At 40.1% G+C, this 19,721-nt stretch overlaps 3 protein-coding genes across 3 annotated transcripts; 1 reads left to right on the plus strand and 2 right to left on the minus strand.

Moving 5' to 3' along the window:
- Positions 1–1,750: 1,750 nt before the first annotated feature.
- MELLADRAFT_37321 (uncharacterized protein) lies at positions 1,751–2,624 on the minus strand (the record flags this gene model as incomplete). The annotated part of the gene is made up of 5 exons (XM_007412052.1): positions 1,751–1,882; positions 1,980–2,049; positions 2,169–2,209; positions 2,320–2,363; positions 2,552–2,624. Coding segments are annotated over 5 exons (360 nt in total), but the record flags the coding sequence as incomplete, so codon positions are not given.
- A 1,523-nt stretch (positions 2,625–4,147) lies between these two features.
- On the minus strand, positions 4,148–4,450 carry MELLADRAFT_108289 (uncharacterized protein; the record flags this gene model as incomplete). The annotated part of the gene is made up of 1 exon (XM_007412051.1): positions 4,148–4,450. The coding sequence occupies one exon, from the start codon at positions 4,448–4,450 to the stop codon at positions 4,148–4,150; it is 303 nt and encodes a 100-aa protein (XP_007412113.1).
- Positions 4,451–9,698: 5,248 nt separating this feature from the next.
- MELLADRAFT_88681 (uncharacterized protein) lies at positions 9,699–10,010 on the plus strand (the record flags this gene model as incomplete). The annotated part of the gene is made up of 3 exons (XM_007411996.1): positions 9,699–9,758; positions 9,803–9,819; positions 9,908–10,010. 3 exons carry the CDS (start codon positions 9,699–9,701, stop codon positions 10,008–10,010), a joined length of 180 nt encoding a protein of 59 aa, XP_007412058.1.
- Between the last annotated feature and the right edge of the window lie 9,711 nt (positions 10,011–19,721).

Below are 19,721 nucleotides of genomic sequence, written 5' to 3' on the forward strand. Positions count from 1 at the left end.
ACAGCCTTGCAACTCTTTGACTACAACATAGAAGACTGTGTTATGACACAAACGATAGCCAATCACATGAGGGGTAAACTGGTGAATGGGCTATCAAAGGGGAAAGAACCGATGAACTCTTTATCAGGTTCTGAATTGGAAGCTCTAAAAAGATCTTCACATGACTCAATATTCAATAACGATACTGAAATATGCTGAGACTCAAATACTTTTGTTTTTGATTGAGGGGATTTAGAAATTACAATTTCTTCACATCCATTACTTTGTATGGCATTGCCTGAGGATAAGAGAGAATGATCCCTTGTAATAAACTTTCTAGAACAGGAAGCTAGTGGGACATTTTTGGTCTTTGAGGTCATTGTTCAAGGTCAAAATTAACCAGCAGTTGTACCAGGAACAATTAAAGAATAGTTAATATTAAATCAATAAAACTGTATGTGTAAACACAGGAAGCAATGTTTGGTAGCATTATAACCAGTGTGAGTGACCTTAACCATCATTCAATGTAGAAATCCTGCTTTGGGCAAGCAATCTGGCAAGTGGTACCAGACACTGTCTGTGATGGTGGTGCAGGAACCATTCAAAGTTGTTGGCCTACATGAAATTGCGACAGCTACAAGAGGGTAATCAGGAAATCTAAAAGAATGTTCTGGTCATTAAGGATAGTGAACATACTTAATGCAATATCTTTGCAAATCTGCTGACGGACCAATTCAGGTATGGGACCCAGAATTGTTGTGCTTTTTACTTTGATGGTTAATACAAAACAGTGAGAATATGTGAAGTTTGGGGAAAGTGAGTAATGTTCCAATTTTTAGGTGGATGGCTTGGGTCAGGCAGAGTCTGTTATAATTACATAATTGTGCGTGTGTACTTTCTGGTCAAAAGATCATCTGGATAGGAAGTTCGTGAGAATATGTCCATAGATTTTGCAATCAATGCATTGCCTGATCAGCCCCTAAATGATGTGACATGTATTATATCTGATTCACAATTTAATTTTTGAGAGTCTCACTGTTTCTGGGTAGTGTTCACTGGTTGACAAGCATGCACGACTTCCCTTTCTGCCTCAAAGGGAGTTGGTGTGGGCTTGTCAACAAGCAAACCCTACACAGACACAGTGTCTGAGTATAAAGATCATTGATGTTCACATATGTAGCAAGACATGATAACTGGATACAATTGTAGCATAGCACCTCTGTTGCAGGCATGCCCACATAGTGTCTAGTCAATTAACAAAAAAGGAAAGTTTTATTGGACCAACAAAGACACAGAGCCTTCAAAAACCTGAAAACTGCCTTCACAACAACACATGCTACTCTGCACAACGCACAACATACTATGTGTGCTGTGACACCTGAAACCAATTAAAATGCATGTTTTTGTACATTTTGGCATTGTGGCATACTTTTTCCATTTGACTTTGTCAACCTTTCACGCACGACCCATGATGATGGGTTGCCTTCGCCTTGCACCCAAATCAGGAATTTGTGTAGGTTTGCATTTAGAAATGACACAAAAAGTGTTGCTATTAGTGCCCATATATATTGGCCGGAGATGCTGCACAAATTACAATGATCCCACACAGCAAGAATGATTTTGAGATGATGTAGCAAACTGAAGAAATTACCTTCCATGAACGTATTCAAGTAGCTGGTCATCTTCCAATGTTCCTGCAGCCTGGGTTGCCTGCTTGTGCTTTACCGACCCAGGAAGCACATGACCTCAAATTGACTGGGGGCCACTTCGTTCATTCCGAAGGCCGGCTGAGGTCTTCGGGACCAAAGCTCATTGGCAAAAGCTCTCCCAAAGTCTTGATGGTCACCTTTGTCTTCAAATCTTCCGCCGCGCGAAACGAAGCCGATGCCATGTAAATCGGCATCTGTTCGTCGGTTATTTCGGATTTAGAAGCGCGCTCTTTCAATATCATCATCCCTAGGCGCTGTTAAGATACGTAAGAGAAAATGAGACTACTCAACTTCCAGTTGGCAGAATTCTCGGGCAAATTGGCGACAGACACCACAAGGTGAGCAAGGGCCGTCTATATCACTAAGCTGGGTCGGATTATAAATTTCCATCAGTATAACTTCACTCGAAGCTTAAACCTTTAGGCTTGGGCATTTTGCAGATGGTCAACTATCATGCGCTAGCGGGAAAAATCACTCAACGTGGCAACCGCCAATGCTTTGAATTTGGTTTTCCCTTCGCTCTGAATGCGGTAACACCGCGCGAGGAGCAGGAGTGAGATAGCCAAGGTCATACGAGAATCAGTCCCGGTCACCAATCAAGGTATATGAGACGAATGGGGAAGAGCTTAACAACCGCTTTCGCAAACGCAGTCCGCTCTGCGCATGTTCCAGGAGCTAGATGAGATTCGTAAGGTCAGGTCGCACTTCATCAGCGTTCCGTGTAATTGGATGCAGAAGCATTGAAGATGACTGTGGCTTGTTTAAGAAGGGAGAGGACTCCGACAATGAACATGGGCAAGAGACACTGTCATCCCAAAAATCACCAGCATGCATTCGCGCCCTTCACAAAAAACAAAACTTACTGAAAGCCGCGTTCTCAACATTACACCCTGTGATCACCTCATCGGAGGTGGTCAGTAATGCCGCCCCGACGCGGAATTTTGAGCTGTTCCATCATGACGCAGCAAGCCATACATTAACCCTTCTGCTCAACGCGACCCAGTGAATTGTCGCAATGGAACCTACTAGGGTGAGTACGAAAGTTCGCGCGCTGTTCGAAGATATGGCGAGTAACAAGGAATATATACGATTCAAGGCAAACGAGGTTGATCTGATTAGCTGTTCATCGGTCCGTAACATCTGCCCTCCGGGAAGACTTGTTCGCAGTTCCTAGTCCATACTGATAGGCGAAAGTTGGCGGACGCACCACTTAACGCACTTCTACATAGAAGTATTATTTGATCTTCGGTGACTTGATTGGATTCGTCGCCCATTCCGAGATGAAGTCTTGCTCAGCTTTATACTCTGAATCTGAGAGTTTGGTAAGCTAATATGAATCCCGACTCGAGCGGGGCGCAATGACCGGGTCGTCAGCTTGCCCGGATCAAACTGGGTCTCGGTGACAATGCAAAATGCCCTTGCGTGTGCTAAATGCACAAAGGCGGATTCTTTTCTAACTTACTTCTCAACAAAAACTTGCTCTGATCGAAATCCAAAGAAGTATGAGTCTGAAGGGTAGATCTGACTGTCGTATTTCACCTACAGGCATGATACAGCCCCAGCCCCATGCTTATATGCAAACACTTTCAAACCACAAGTCTCACACCACGCCCGCCACGTGATTGCCTGCGGCAAACACAACCTTTCACCAACCCACATATCATGGGTTTGCACCAGCATACTGCTGCATGAACCTCGCACCCACATAGCGTGTAATTGAAGAATCCTGGCATCTTTTCTCAAATATCAACAAGTCAGAAGAAAATAATCACTAGGATTTAGTATGAGGCTGGAGTATTGCATCATTGAATGGTTAACTTGACTAGCTGGTTGAGGAAATGCTTGGGACTACCAACGTCTACTTCTTTTATATGTAGTCATCAAGTTTTCTGGTTGATTGCGTCCTCTTGTGTTTTTTCATCAGGAGACTGAGGCGGACAAAAATGGCCATATGATTTTCACGATTCTTCTGTGTTGCTGCAATCAAGATTAAGCATCATCACCCTACAAAATACCCTGATTATCAGCAACCAAGATATTCTCCATGTGATAAAGATGCTCAATCACTTAATTACAGTGTAAGAGATGATTGAATCAAAACCTCGCCAATCCATGAAGGATTTGCTTTTGGACCAATGTCCGTACCAGCAACAAGGATGCTCAGGATTAACTTGATAAACACGTCAAATATGCAAAGCTTGCCATTCCCTTAATTACATCAAAATACCCATTTGTTACAGAGCGCAGTGGTCCTCATTCTTTATAACACACTTCTCTTACCTTCTGATTATATATTCTCAATGCATCAACTCAAACAGTTTCCATTGAAAATCACATTCATAGCAATAGAATATAAGGCAGAATATATAGGATAGTATTTGCTATCTGAACCTTGCTTAAGAAATTTCTCCAGAACCCCAAATCACTCGATAACAACAAGCTACAATACAACAGATCAGCTATTTCTTCTTCTTCTTAGGTTCAACTACAGCAAATCCTAATCCATCATTCTTCCAGGCAGGCTGAAATTCAAGTGCATCAGCCATATCAGAGGTTGTCTTAACTGTTACGGACACATGACTATTAGCACATGTTGGGGAGAGTTTTGAAATGCCCATTCTCTCCATCACCTTCGCAGGTTGACAAGTATTGAACTCTTTTGCATATTGTTGTCTGTCCAATTGAGCTGCATAAACACCATCTGAGACTATCTCTACTACGGATCCGCCCGTATCAATAGGAAAATCTACTAACATATTCATTAAATTGTCCACCACCAAAAGAAATGAAAGTAAAAATGATCAGAATTGGACAAGATCAGAACTGCTTGACAAAAAGATCAATCTAACCATTGTTCATCCCTCTTGGGTCCTCACATTCTGTGAATTCAGCAGGCCAAGGCAGCATGGGGCTAGCAAGCCTCGTACGCAGCATAATCAGCCTTGGGTCACCACAGTAGAAGAATATGTGAATTATTGTTATGTTTGTAGACAAGAGCTGTATTGACATGTATTATTCGCTGATAATTATCATGTGATAATTATCAGAGAATATACAATTGTCCGATGCTCCCAGTCTAAATGAGGATCACACTATTTGGAGACCGGTTTGAAATTTCAAGCCCGGTTTTTGACTTTTGAAATGCTTTCTTCAGCCTGGTTTGAGTTCAAATGAAACCGGGCAAACCGGTTTGTTTCAAATTGTAGAATCTCAATTTTGTAGAGACCTTACTCTCAAATTGTCTCTCTCCAACCATTTCATTTCAGATGCAATTTTGTTTGTATTGTTTTGTGAAAATGAGATATTTTGTTTGTATTCTCATTGCAAGAAACATTACATAAAACAAACATAGCATAGCATAAACATGTTCTATGAAGGAACGTGACATTTGGTAACAAACAAGCGTGACACAAGTATGATGTCTTGTCTGACAGCAGTAAGAAAAAGATTACAACAAAGGCCAACAACAAGTGGGTTAAAAGCTTTTTAACAACTACACACCAACTTGATTAGTCCAATTCGACAATTGACATCTGGACTCTCCAACCCAAAGGGGTATTTTAGTGCTTTCAAGCCTGTCAGGGTTGCGATCCCAACCCCACACTTTTGGAAATGGGAGAGACCACGGGTCTTTAGGCCCTAAACGAATGAAAGAGTTGTTGTCAACTAAAGCCAGAAGTATTGGAGTTTGCTTGTTTGGTGTGGTGCAATAAGGGAAATAACTGCAAGAGTTTCCCGCTTGTGGGTCCAATAGTAAAGGTGGACAATCACATGCGCTCGCAATGACGTATCCCATATATGGCATACGCAACCAGTACTTTTGAGAACACTCAATTTTGTGGTAGTCCAGGCAAACGAGAAGGTCTTGTATCACTTTGGCAGCAAACAATTGATGTTTGCAAGTTTTCATCAATGGTCAGGTGAAAGCAGAGGATATGAGCAATATTTGATCTTGAGCATGTGTTGAAAGTTTGTTTAGTAAACTTCTTCTGACATCAAGGTAAGTGTTCTCGGAATAAGCCCCAATTGCAGCTGCTATTGCATGATATTCACAGTTACTGGAAGCCGGTGGATTGAAAACCAAAAGGATGTAAGGAACCATAAATCATGGCAGCTGCCTCAAAAGGTGTTGATCTTGAGGCAAAGTCAATGCGCTCTTCTCACAGACGCGCATCGCATCTGCATCTTCTGCACCATCTACACCTTCCTCGGGAATCGCGTGAACGGCATTGCCAAAGACCCGGCTTGTGTCCAAGGTTGCCTTGATCTTGGGATCTCCTTTAGGCAGGTCCAAGTCTTCAGAAAGGGGCAGCATTGTCACCTTGGGAAGGAGAACATGTCAAATGAAATAATCAGGGGGAAACAGTTTTGACTTGGTCACATCAACCACCAGAATAGATCCAGACAAAAACATTATGGTCAAAGTCTTGATAATGACTTGATGACCTATTTGTCCATAACTATATAACATTGTGGTCAGTTTCAAAGATTGACAAGTCTGGGGGGGAACCATATTCACTACCCTGGATGCTCCACCGCTAAACATCAAACGACCCTGATGTTCCCATTTCTCCTGGGCTTCATTGAGGAAAAGGGATGATGTGGACTAGATGTATGGAATGCGTTTGAACCCGGCTATGTACAAGAACACAAAAATTTTGTAATTTTTCCCTTACAAAATCAGTTTATAGAAGGATGCTTACTGTGCCAGTAATTCAAAGTCGATTGAAGTCCGCCATCCCTCGCAGATTCCCAAAGGTACCATGTTGCGTTCAATGTGATGAAGATCACAAAAATATGCTGTCTGTGGAAACTAAAGTGGAACACTCATCAGCGCTCTCTCATGAACAAAGACCAGAGAATGTTTAAGAAAAACTGAATAAAACAAGATAGCACTCACAGGTAAAGACATTGCATTTGGTCCCCCACCCTCTTGGGTATGTTTGGCAAAACAAAAAGAATTGCTTTGAGGGTTAGAAGTTTTTGGGACGGTCCTGACGGCATGGGGTTGTCACAGAAGGGACAAAGATTGTCATCATCTTCATTATCAGACCAAAGTGGGGTGATGCTGCTGCTCTTGCAGAGACAGCCAAATCCTCTGGAGCTTTCTCCCAAAAATGTTCCAAATGAACCGGGTTGTCCAGTTGTAAAGACAAGTTTGTGGATGTTTGAGATTGGGTGGGCACATGCGTTTGCTTCTGAATTGGGCATTTGTTGGCACAATGATTAGGTAGCTTGCACATACTACCACCATGTAAATATCCGTGTAGCACGTCGACGTGCACACACGGAGAGTTTTGAAATAAATCTCAAAGTCTTTTGGTCGGATTGAGACTGAGATTTTTGTTGAGCGCCCTTTGTTCTTTGTGATTTGTTTAAAGGATTTGCAGAATCCTTTGTTGTCAGTGGGAGCCAACTGACTTTCAACCTCCCAGGTGATAAGGGGAAGATGTACTTGTCGTGGAACCTCTTTGATGGGTCGTTACAGGGTCCAAGGAAAGTCTTTCGTGTGTGCACGTCGATGTGCTACACGGATATTTACACGGTGTACATTTGTATATACATCTTGTTTTGGTGGTTTGACTCGCTTGAGAATGGCCTTGAGGTTGAGTCAAAATAGATTGGTTTTGAAATGACATGGGGTTAACCAAAGGTGCTTGACATGCTTGAGAAGTGGCCAGAACAGCAGTTGATCTGGGAGAAGTTTTAAAAGAAACTCACAATGTGGGTTTTTCTAATACAACTGCAAGTGGGAGCTGAGTGAGGGAGGCCGGTTGGGTGATTTGAGTTTCTTCTGGTGATTTGTCTGATTCTAAGTCCAGATCCCATTTGGCAGGGTCAACCAAACCTTCATCAGTCATTTGGACAGTGCAAGTTGTCCAGTTATGGCCAGGCTGCGAGCAATACCCGCATGTTGACGTTGAACCACATGTTTTTTTGGCTTGAATTTGAACCTCAGCTGTGTCTTTGACCTCCATGTTGGATTTCCAGAGACCTTCCTTCACAGCCCCCATCTACTAGGCTCTGGAAGGTCAGAGCCTACCACTAACTCCATGAAAGATTCATGAAAGATTCAGAAAGATTTTAAAATGACTTCAACATAATATCATATGGGGCCATTTGCCAGTCCGACCACCAAAATTCCAATGTCATCATATGACGTCATAAATCTGTACACACCTGCTCCTGTATTCACAGATCAAGAATATATAGTCTGATTTAATATTACATGAGCAAGAAAGAAGGAGTAGCAGCTGTGTAATGTGGTACAAATGGATGGATTTTGTCAAAATTGACAGTTTTCGGCTTATTACATATGTCAAATGACGTCAGGATTGGAGGGTAGATGGCTCATTCAACCCAGAAGAGTAGATTACATAAGGCACAATTCCAAAACCCCTAGTAACAGAGGTGTGTGTAAGAAGTTATAAGGGAAACAAGAAACTGGTGTGAATTTCAAAATTTACACTTACATGCATACATGTAACAACATTCACATACAAAAAACTTAACTTCACAACTCAATAACCCATTCATTACTCATTATAAATACCTGATATCGCACCAATTATTGATCTGCATCGCGATCTCTACAAGATGCACTTTAGTAGTCCAGAATTGGACATCATTTGGAAAAACTCGTAATCTCAAAAATAAATTTTTAGCTAGTTTACAAGGAAAAAATCACCTGTATTCATCATAGGAAGTGCTGTACATCATTAAACTACGTCATTGATCACTTCTGGCTGTTTGAATTACATCATACATTAGTAACAAGATCAGTACATTGCATCACCATATGGTTTTTAGGGGTTTTTGAGGCTGTTGAGGATTGTAGAAGTTGTTACACATTGATATATGTGCTCACTGATGGTTTTGGCACAGTTGTTCCCTTTTATGCATCTTATACCTTTGTTGTAGTGTTATAAATCATCATTTATTTGCTACATTTGTATTAATTTCACTTAACTCTGCCCCTTCAAAGCACAGAGAAATTTATTTACGCATGTTCAAGACTATAATTCTCTTTGGGAATAATACTTATAACAGCATTGCTAGTAATTGATATTGCTTTGTGATCTTTTGCGCTCAAAAACTGGAATAATACTCATTAAAAGCATTGAGAAACATCTCTCTGGTGCCTTTATCTGCTTCTGTTATCACAAAATGTTCAGCAAGTGCCCTTGTGCTGGTTTCTTTGAAGCAGGCAGTTTTTAGGCAACTTCTACTATTCTTACATTAGTAGATTAACCCTTCTTAGGTGTTGTAAAGCTCTTGTTCAGCTTTAAATACTACACTGTCTATGTTGGTAGAATTATTATCAAGTATCACAAAATATGACATGCAATCAAACTCATACTATCTCTTGTTTGAGAGTGCCCCAAAAGAGCCTATTCTGTCCTCACAGTCCTTAAAAAAATTGAACAAAATATACTAGAAGCTGCTTCCCCTGAACAGCTTTCTGAAAGTTTTTTGAAAGTGTCAAGATTATAAGTAGCATTTTAAGGTAGGGACAGTTACAGCCGTTGTAAGATCCACTGGCAGATTTTTGAAAAGATTTGTTGTCGCCAGATTTAACTTTTCAAGTCAAAAACTCAAAACTATATCACTTTCACAGCGAACTCTATTTTCCTGGTGCAGATTGGACCAATGGCAATGCTGTATGACTACACTACTCAACACTATCAGGACCAATCTGGATAGTTAAGATGAGCAAGTCAACATATTAAGTCAGTAATGTTATTCTGGGGACCGTAAGCTAAGACTTTCACATTAGCGTAACTTGAACAAGCTAACATAATTTTTTGAATTGTCATAACACAGTTGTAGTGCGTTATCAAAACGCGCTAACAACTATCCTAGTGGAAAAAAGATCAATGAACTTTCCCGATTGCCGGATCATTCAAATTTCATATATTTATATTCTTTTGATAACCAAACAGGATTGTTATGATAGATGTGCTTGGGCTTGGAAATCGATATCCTTTGAATATGTTGCTGAACTGACTTATGGGCATGATCATCCATGTTGGTTTTGGTGATTGTTTCAAAGTGGCAATGTCACAAGAAGTCAATTTCCCCTAGATTTTGATATGTGTCTGATTTTGATTGAGACTGACAGCCCTTTGTGGTTGGTTTTGCAATTTTTCAACAGAGATGGCCTGAAAGGATACTATTAGGTTGACTTAAATATTGTTATTCCACCTACTGGAAATTAGTGGGGTTGAAGGTACTTACCAAATCTCCAGTGAGAACGCAATGAGAGTGATGAGATCAAATAAGGAAAGTAATGTTTGGAAGCTTTTGTACACAATCCCTTGATTAGTTAAGGGCGGTCAACAATTGGATGAACAAGAGGGAGATGCTAACACCGGTGTGGTGAGCAAGATCTCTACTTAAGCAAAAAAATTGAAAATTATGTGAAAATTCGTATTTTTGGTCAAAGGCAAATTTATTATTGAAGTTATTAGTCATCAAGGGTATCAAAGTTGATTCATAATCTGCATTTCATTATCTTTCAAATCATATATTTATATAAGCAATTGATAAGACCATTTAAGAGTAAAGAAAAAATTGAAAAGATCAGTGAAAATAGTATAAGAGTGAAAATTAAATTAAAGAATTAGTAAGAAGGGATTTGAGGAAGAAGAACATTTAGTTTGGATCTTGAGGAATGGAAAAATTTTATGAAAAGAATGAAAGAAGAAGAAGAATATTAAGAAAGTTGGAGGATAATTCAAAAATATGGGTATGAAAGGCTGGAAAATGGTTTTTAGGTTATTATTATAAGAGTTATTGGTTCAGGAAGGTTTCATTATGAAAGGGAAGGGAAACATTAGTCATCATCAACTTCAATCACGAGGATTGATAAGGGAGGTGTGAAATTATTCAAGAAAAGGGAAATTTCGAAAAGGGGTACTATGGTATTAATTCCTGTGTAGTGATGTCATTGATGGATTGATTGTGCCAAGGGTTTTTCAGAGTGATTTTAGTGCTGTGCGATTGATTGGAGTGCTGTGGAATGATCTTTTGATAGAAGGAAAATCATTATTAGACGTGAAAGTAGTCAAAATTCATCAAAAATGGAGGTTTTTGGCTGATTACATATGTTGAAACTTGTCAGAATGGGGTGTGTGATAGTTCATTCAACGCAGAATCATTGTTTTCATAATGTACAACCTTTAAATCGTTATTAACAGAGGAGTAGTGAAAAAGTTATAAGGCAACAAAGAAACTGGAGTGATTTTCGAATTTGGAGGTTACATGTGAGATTTACATGACAAAACTTTATTTTCTCAATCTTTACAACTCAATAACGTATTCATCGCACTTCAGAAATAGGTCATATGGGGGTGATAAATGATCAGTATCACGAGGGCTATCAAATGAGCTATAGTAATCAAAAATTGAACAACTTTACAAAAAATTCGTAATTCCAAAAATGGATTTCAGCTATGAATATTAGGAGAAAATCACCTGTATTCATCATAAGAAGATCTTTTCATCATTTATTAACATCAATTGATCAAATTCACGCCTTGAATCATTACAAACAATAATATTTATGACATCATATGATTACATTGGAGGATTTTTATTGATTTTGACAGTTTTTGAAGGTTTTTGGAGGTTGTTGACCATTGTTGCAGGTTGTTAGAGGGTTATATACTATTGTTAGGGATTTTACGTGCCTTTGTTCCCCTTTTTACTCATCTTATACTTTTGTTAGAGTGTTTTTAATCATCATTAAATTACTTTAGCAGTACTAAGTTCACTAAATTGCCCCTTTACATCAAAGGAGAGATTTCTTTACGTGTGATAAGACTACAAGTCTGCATTGGAATAACAATCAAACTGATTGTTACTTTGCTAGTAATTAAAGTTGTGTTTTATTGTGTTCAAATTGGAATAACACTATAGCACAGTTGAGGTTTCTTAATTTCTAAAAATCACGGGAATAATACTTGAATTAAGTATTGAGACAATTTCTCTGGTGCCTTATCCCAAATAATTCAGCAAGACCCCGTGTTGATTCTTTCAAAGAGGCAGTCTCAGGCAACTTCTACTAGTTAGTTATATTAGTAGATTATCCCTCTTTAAGCTCTGTAAAGCTCTTGTTGAGCTTTAAGTTCTACACCGGTAGGAGATGAAAACTTCAAAATGTTTCTTTGTAGGCAGTGCAGGGGTATGCTGACAAGCTAACAGCTAACATCAAATCTTGACGTCTCTTAACGTAGATGGAAGAATACAACCAACACTACAAACATAGTGATCCCAAGTCATCATAGATTCTGGGATCCGGAAGCATAGATCACCAGAGCTAACGGAAAGAGTTGGTGTAGATGAGTGAAAAAGTTACGCTAACAGCTTCTCTAACAATTTTTTGGCGTAATTGGTCCAGCATTGCCAATGGACAGTAGATTCATCAATCTCAAAAGGGTTTTTTTTTAGTTTTGACCTCTGCATCAAATCTAGCACAACACAAAGCTCGCGGAATCTGCCAATAGATATGACAACGGCTGTATATTTTAGGCATTTTTTTGATATGGATTTGCCTATCAACCCTCTAGAATCCTTGAGAAGGTCTGTGACTGGACGTCATGGTCATGGTTATGTCAATGGGAATTATACTGGAGTGAGTTTGCTAAGTTAGACTGCATTACTGTCACAACTTGTATTGCTGGTAAGTGAGGCTTTTACTAGCTATGAAAGGTAGGGTCCTGGGGTGGTGGGGTACTGGGATACCCCGAATAAAACTTACAGTATCCCTCATTAGAGGGATATTCACATGTTTTCCCCTTCAGATACTTATATGTGTATACATGGAAATTGATGGTACCGTTGTGCCTATGGGTACCTATGAATGTCTTTGGAGTCAAAAATTTGCAAAACCTAGGAATTGTTGCGTTTGGGTCATGTTCTTAGGTGTCGGCCAATCCTTCACCGCAGACACCTTCAGAGGGTCCATTCAAGCTTGGTTATTTGAGATAAGCAATCCTAAGTAGTCAATCTCTTTACGCAAGGATTTGCACTTCTTGGGCTTCAACCAAATTGAATGGGATTCCAGGACTCGGAGTACCTCCTCTACCACGGCTTCATGGTTGACGCCCTCTGGGGAATAAATCAGCAGGTTGTCAAGGTATGCCGCCGAGTCTTTTCCAATTTTATCACGGAAAATATCAGAGATGAAGAATTGGAAATAGCCTGGGGCCCCCGTAGGTCCAAAAGGCATCACCAACAGTTCAAATTGGCCTCTTTTACATATGAACGCTAACTTTGATTCATCCCCTTCATGTAGTCGCAGATTATTATGTCCATTCCGCATGTCCAGGGACATGTACTTCTCAGTGTTCCTTGGGCTGTTGACCAATTCCACCTTCAAAGGCAAAGGGCATCAATTCTTTACTGTAACCACATTCAATCTTTGATGGTTGAAACAAGGGCAAAGGTTCACATCCTTCTTGCCTGTGAACAGGACAGGTGCTGCCCAAGGTGAGCGTGTACGCCGGAGGGTTCCTTTCTCAAGAACTTTGCCAATCATAGCATCCATTTCTACTTCTTTTGCAGGCAATAGTGGTATGATTTTACCGGCTTGTGGTGTTGCTCCAGGGATCAGATCTACACGGAAGTTGTATTGGCGCTGTGGTGGTAAGGTCATTGCATTCTTCTTCCTAAACATGTTGATGAATCAATGATACCGTGTGGGTACTAATTCTTTGGCCATCCGTTCTGTCTTCCCCTTTGAGGCATCCACAGCTAACCTTGCTGACACGTGCCAGGAAGTCATACTCAAGCAGAGATGGGCGGAACTAATCAGAGGGCAAGAAAGCTTGTCATCTGGGTTAGGGGACATGGTAGGTGTGTTGGCATGCTCACATTGCGGGGGCTTTATCTCTTCAATATGGTCATTGTTGAGAGCCCCCTTGCCAAATTTCCTAGCTTGCCCCTCCACGGACGCAGGATTTTCAGGGGTGTTTTTTGGATTAGGCAACGCTGATACAGGGGCAATGGTTAAGTTGGTTGTTGGGGTCATTTGAATTGTAGTGGTTGAAGTACCAGTCTTGGTAGGTTTGGCCTGTTCAGAGTTATTCAGGAGGCAAAGATGCTTGTCATCTGTGGGAGGGTGAGGTGGAACAACGGTATCATGATCGCATTGCGGGGGCTGTATCTCTTTGAAATGGTCATCATTGAGAGCCCCCTTGCCTAAATCCTCAGCTTTCCCCTCCACAGACGCAGAGTTGTCAGGGGTTGTTGTCGGTATAGGCGACGTGACAGCGGCGGTGCCATCACGGCATTGGCAGGTGAGTCTTTTGGCGCTATGCTTCCATCCTTCCAGTTGATTTGGTGACCATTCTCACAGAGCCATGGCATTGCTAGGATCATGTTGTAGGAGTCTTTGATTTTGGTCACAAGGAATTGAGATGGATTGTCCGCATTGTTGATGAACAGTTTGGCATTGTGGGCAACGCTACGCGGCTGTCCATCAAAACTGTAGATGTTGCCTGCTTCGGCTAGAGCAGCTATAGGAAGCCCCACCTTGTTGGCAAAGGTGGGTCCTAGCACCTCATGTGTCGACCCACAGTCAACAAGGGCTCAAGCTCTCACTTTAGGTTTGGGATCGGGGTCATGTTGGAACGTGGTGTGGGGGAATTGTGAAAGGGAAATGGTAGTGAAAATACATGGATCATTTAAGCTTTTCTTTGCACAACTATCATTTTCAGCAATTTCTAAGAATTTCCGCCCGTTGCCACTTAGGGGTGGCACATCCGTAACTCCTAAGCGTCTCCATTTTTTGACACATCCAATCTACCACTACCATCCCCCAATCTACCCTCCAAAGCAGAAATTTTAGCCTCCAACTCCGCCACCTTCCTTGTCTCCTTCCCCTTGCCCCCTTTTCTCCCCTTTCTACTCAGACACCACCTTGCTGAATGACCTGATACGTACTTCACAATTGTAGCATAGCCTCTCTTCACCCCGTTGGTTGTACTCGGTGGAAGAAATGCCGGACTGAGTACTAGAGATGTCCATGGCATAAGGGTTGGTAGGGCGACTGATGCTGGCGGGAGGAGTGTATTCACCGCGGATGTCATTGTCAATTGCACATGCTAGGGCCATAATGCTCTCAAGGTCCTCAAACTTCTTCCAAATCATAGCCAATCAAACCTCACGCTTTAAGCCTTGACAATAATGACTAATCAAGGTTGGTAGCTCCCATTGTGTAGCGGGGGCAAGTTGATTGAAGCTGACGGTGTATTCAGCGGCCGTCTTGGTTTGCTTCCAAACCCGGAGTGCCGCCTTGGCTTGTTTTTGGCAATCAGAATCAAAGTAGACCGATTTGCATGCACAAACAAAACCGTTGTAGGTGGCCTCCATGCCTTCAATCGGGTTCAGGACACAGTCCAAGAACGGTTGAGCCCATTTGACGACCTTGCCCGTGAGATAGGAGAGGGCAAAGGTGACTTTTGAGACATCATCTGGGAATAGAGATTTGTTGGTAATGATGTATAAACAAACTTGACTAGCAAAGGCTTCAGCTTTAGCTCTGCAGGAGCCGTTGAATTTGTTGGGTGTTGCCAACTTAGCGGTCTTGGGAGGGGGTTCCAACCGTTGGACTTGAAGTGTCTCGGCCATCACACATTGCTCTGTCTCTGCCTTCACTTTTGCCTCAAGTTTGGCGAGTTGCCTTGCTATGGCCTGAGTTTCAATGCCTGAGTCGGTGGTGCTGACATCCATGGAAGCCAAGGATAGATTGTCAGATGAGTGATCAGAGGGATCAAAGGATTTGTCTGTGGGGGTGTTGAAGGTTGGCCTGGTGGGAGTATGTTACCAGGTTGAGCTTGGTGATATGACTAATCTTCTTCTAACTACTTCATTGATTCTGAACTTCTACTTCTTTTAATAATTTCCTTTTTTTTTGTACTTCTTCTACTTCCCAAAAAAAATTCTTGTGATTTTTTCTTCTTTCTTCTTTTCTTGAATTTAATTTGGTTTCTTCTTCTTTTCATCTCCGGCTTCTTGGTCTGCCTTGAAAGAGATGCTACATTGTGTTAAGACCCGGTCTTAGGGGGTTGTGGGCTTGGGCAGAGGAAGTGAGCTGGTGATCATGCTTATGATAGGTATTGTAGCATGAGGGAAAAAGGAAAAGAGTACAAGTGTGTGTGCGTCTCTAGTAGGCCGGCTCAGGATCCTAAGTATCACGGGTTGTGACATCCTTTCCCGTGATCCTTGAATTGGGATCATAACACACACTTATTCCCTCTTGATTCATCGTATGATTTGATTTCATTAATAGATTTGATTGTTCTTATTGATTTGTGATCTTATCAATGTGTAATCCTGTTGACCAAATGGAAAACATCAACAAATGACTTTCCAGACCTCCCATAAGCCATATATCAAGCTGATACAGCTATTACATACATAACCCTTACATTTACTCTTCAAATCCTCTTCACCCTTTTCACTCAATCTTTCTTTTGACTCAATCATTCTCATTCAATTGTGTTAGTCTTAGCTACAATCAATTGGTATGTCATTCTTTCAAACTTTATCCTCAGATCCTACTAATAAACAACCAACTTGATTCATGAACACTACTAATATGCATTCTAATTGTCACTTTGACTTATTTCTCTTTCTTGTTCATTGCATCCAATGAATATTACCTTGTATCAAGTCAAACCTTTCTTTTAATGAATGTTTTTCAATTGTTTTCCTTATCATATTTGTTTGTTTGAATGGTAGAATGTAAAACTAATGAACTATGTATTGTGGTCAATCAACCTAAACAAATAACGTTGAGCTTTGAAATGACCTAATGACTCTGATTGTGATGATGAAATCAAATGATAAATATGTACTTGAATATGTGTTTCAATTCAAGAATTATGATTTTTATGTTGTTTGATTTTAGATGTTGTAATGTTTCTCTTTTTGGTTTCCTGCTTTGTTATTTGTTATGTTTCTAATCAAAACACAATTTGATCTGTTTACCTAACTATTTTTCATATTCTTGTCATATGTAGTGGGTTTTGTCTCTTCAACTCTCTCACTTATATTAACAGTTTTCTATATATACCTGTGGGTTTCTGCACCTAGATTCAAACTTGATCTGTTTCAACCCTATCTTGTTTATAAGCCACTCTTGACTTACTTATAAACCCGTGCATTACTTACAGTTTCTAAAAATTCAATAAGAGGTCTTGTCTTAATTATGATTTGTTTGTTTGTATTACCTTTCTTTTGAATTGTTGGAATTTGAACCAGAGAATGATAATAAATCTCAATGTCAAATCTAAACCTATGTGTACCATTATTGAAATAACAAACAAATCAATTTGTTGCTTCCTTTAAAATACAAGAAATAGAAGTTGATAACAAATAAATGATTAATGGTTGTAATTTATGTGTGTTTCAGTTCAAAATTCATAATGGTTCTAAAATATTCAAAGAGCTTTTGTTTAAAAAATTGTTTTGTCATATATTCTTTGACTAGGGCTCACGCGGGCAAGCCTGCATTAGGTCTGAAGAGCCCCACTTGTGCAAAACAAACTCAAAATCTCCCCAGGTTGACCACAGAGTCACAAATTCCCACTGCAATTTATGTTCAAGGGCTCCATTTCGGACGCTCCAAAAGTCCCAAACAATTGCAGATAGGTGCAACAATGCATTATTACGCAAATCAAAAAAATCTATGTATGCAATGAACAAAGTGCGCCTTTTAAACATCAATTGTTTCCCCCATTACAATTCATGCAAATGGCAAAATTGTACCTAACAATGAGGCTTGAATTCCGGATTGAGCAACATGATATAAGCTTAATACTCATATGTAGTAACGGTCCCGGGGATCCTCATAGTATTTGATAAATCAGTAGGCATACTCAAGTCAGGGTAAAGATACTTACCAGTTTTGAACCTCACAGTGACCTTTGCCATCGCGGCATCATCAATATGATGTTGGTCTAAATAAGTCGACGTCCACTTGACGGCACCAACCCCATCTAAATGAAAAGGTTTCTTCACACATTGAATTGTAAGGCATTGAGATTCAAGTACGGTATCTCAGTTGATAAAATAAGACACTGAAAACGAAGTGATAAATGTTCTTGAAGCGAAAGGGTAGGAATTCGGCTGTTTGAAAAGCAACAAAAGAGACCTATTAGAGCTATTGATGTGTATTGTTGCACGAGAAAGAGAAACAAAGAGTGAGCAATGGGTGAAAAGCAACGTCAAGAGTTGTTGATAAATGCAAATTCATCTAGTAACAAATACGTAGAACAAAGGCAAAAGCATTAGGTCACAGGTCAAGTTACTTGTTCCAAGTGACGTAACTTGCCATAATGTTTTGACAGCACGGGAAATGATTGAGTAAGAAATAGTGAAAAGTCAAGTTCTGAGCTGTTGACAAATCCAAGGGAGAGCAATACAAAGAATAGATCAAAATTCAAGTGAGTTTTGTATGTACAATAGCGTAACATGACGCTATCAACTTTTGTTGTACGAAAAAGGTGCACATAGAAATAAATGAACAACGATGATTTTAGGTGAATGCTCAACGTATGGGAAGTGTGTCATTATTTCAAGAGTACAGGGCGTATGTAAATGATTCAAAAGCACAGGAAGTGATCAAGGAAGAGCTTTTCAAAAGCTAAGGAGAAATGTTGATCGGCCATGGAGAACAAAAGTAAAGTATGTGATTATTTCATAAGTACAGGGAGTATGTAATGGATTCAAAAGCACAGGAAGTGATTGAGGAAGAGCTTTTAACTAGCTAAGGAGAAACGTTGATCGGCAATGGAGAACAAAAGTAATGGGACAGGGTCAGAACAGGTCGTGGTGGGAGAGGAATTTGTATAAATAGAGGGCCGCTATTCAGCCAGAATTGAGGCTGCACGCCACCCTCGTGACTACACCTTAGACCGTGAGTCAGATTCCAGCTCTATCTAAACCTGTTATCCTCTCGCTGAAAGGCTGAAACTCTTTTACAAGTTTCAGCACTTTCGGGGGGGGAATCCAGATTTAGTTTCAGGGAATTGATACCATAATCAGCTCACCACAGTGTAAAGAACAACAAGTTATCTAATCAAAGCTCCCGGCCTGATAAAGTACACAGTTGTACTGGTAAGCATAAAGACCAACAAGATATCTAACTAAAGCTTCTGACCTGAAGGAGAGGTTGAGATGATATGAGATAACTTTCAGTGGAAAGTTAAGCTATCTGGCTATTGATAGAAATCTTTGGGAACACAAGAGGCAAGTTTTCTCTTTCCAAATATTGGATTATATTACTCACCTGATAAAGCACACAGTTGTACTGATGAGTGTAAAGACCAAAAAGTTATCCAACTAAAGCTCCTGACCTAAGGTAGATAACACATGAGGTTACCATTGGGAAAATAAAGAATAAAGAGTGATTGATTTCAGGATTCAATACCTGAAGGAAAGGTCATGATGATGAGAGATAGCTGTCAGTGGAAAGTTAAGCTATCTGGCTATTGATAGGGATCTTTGGGAACACAAGAGACAAGTTCTAACCAACAATGAATATAATGAACAACAGAACAGAAACTGAAGTATTAGTCATTATATTATTGAATTAAATAGATGACAAGGTACATACTTCCCTTTCCAACGTTGGGAAAGAGAAGTACATTTAGGATGAAGAATATGATACATATGTGTGTTTATTGTTTTCTATTTTCTCGTTGGGGTAAGATTTGAGATTTGTACTTTATTCTTCTAAATTTTATTCATCTCAATTTCAATCTCTCAGCTTAAGCCTTATGCTTCTTCGTAAGTCAATTGTACACTGGTTTCCAAGTCAAATGCACACTTCAACAGTTGCTTGAAACAGAATTTGGCAACCTGAAAATAAACTTGATATACCATTGAAATCTCCACTGGTCTTTCAAACTCCGGAAAGTCTGCCCTAAAACCAGGCACACACTTCTTTGTCTGCATCTTGAACCCTCTCAACAAGATCTCCAGTGCAAGGTCAAAATTCAAAATTCCAGATTTTTGAAAGTC

The sequence above is a fragment of the Melampsora larici-populina genome (genome assembly GCF_000204055.1).
Source record: "Melampsora larici-populina 98AG31 unplaced genomic scaffold MELLAscaffold_28, whole genome shotgun sequence".
NCBI lineage: Eukaryota > Fungi > Basidiomycota > Pucciniomycetes > Pucciniales > Melampsoraceae > Melampsora > Melampsora laricis-populina.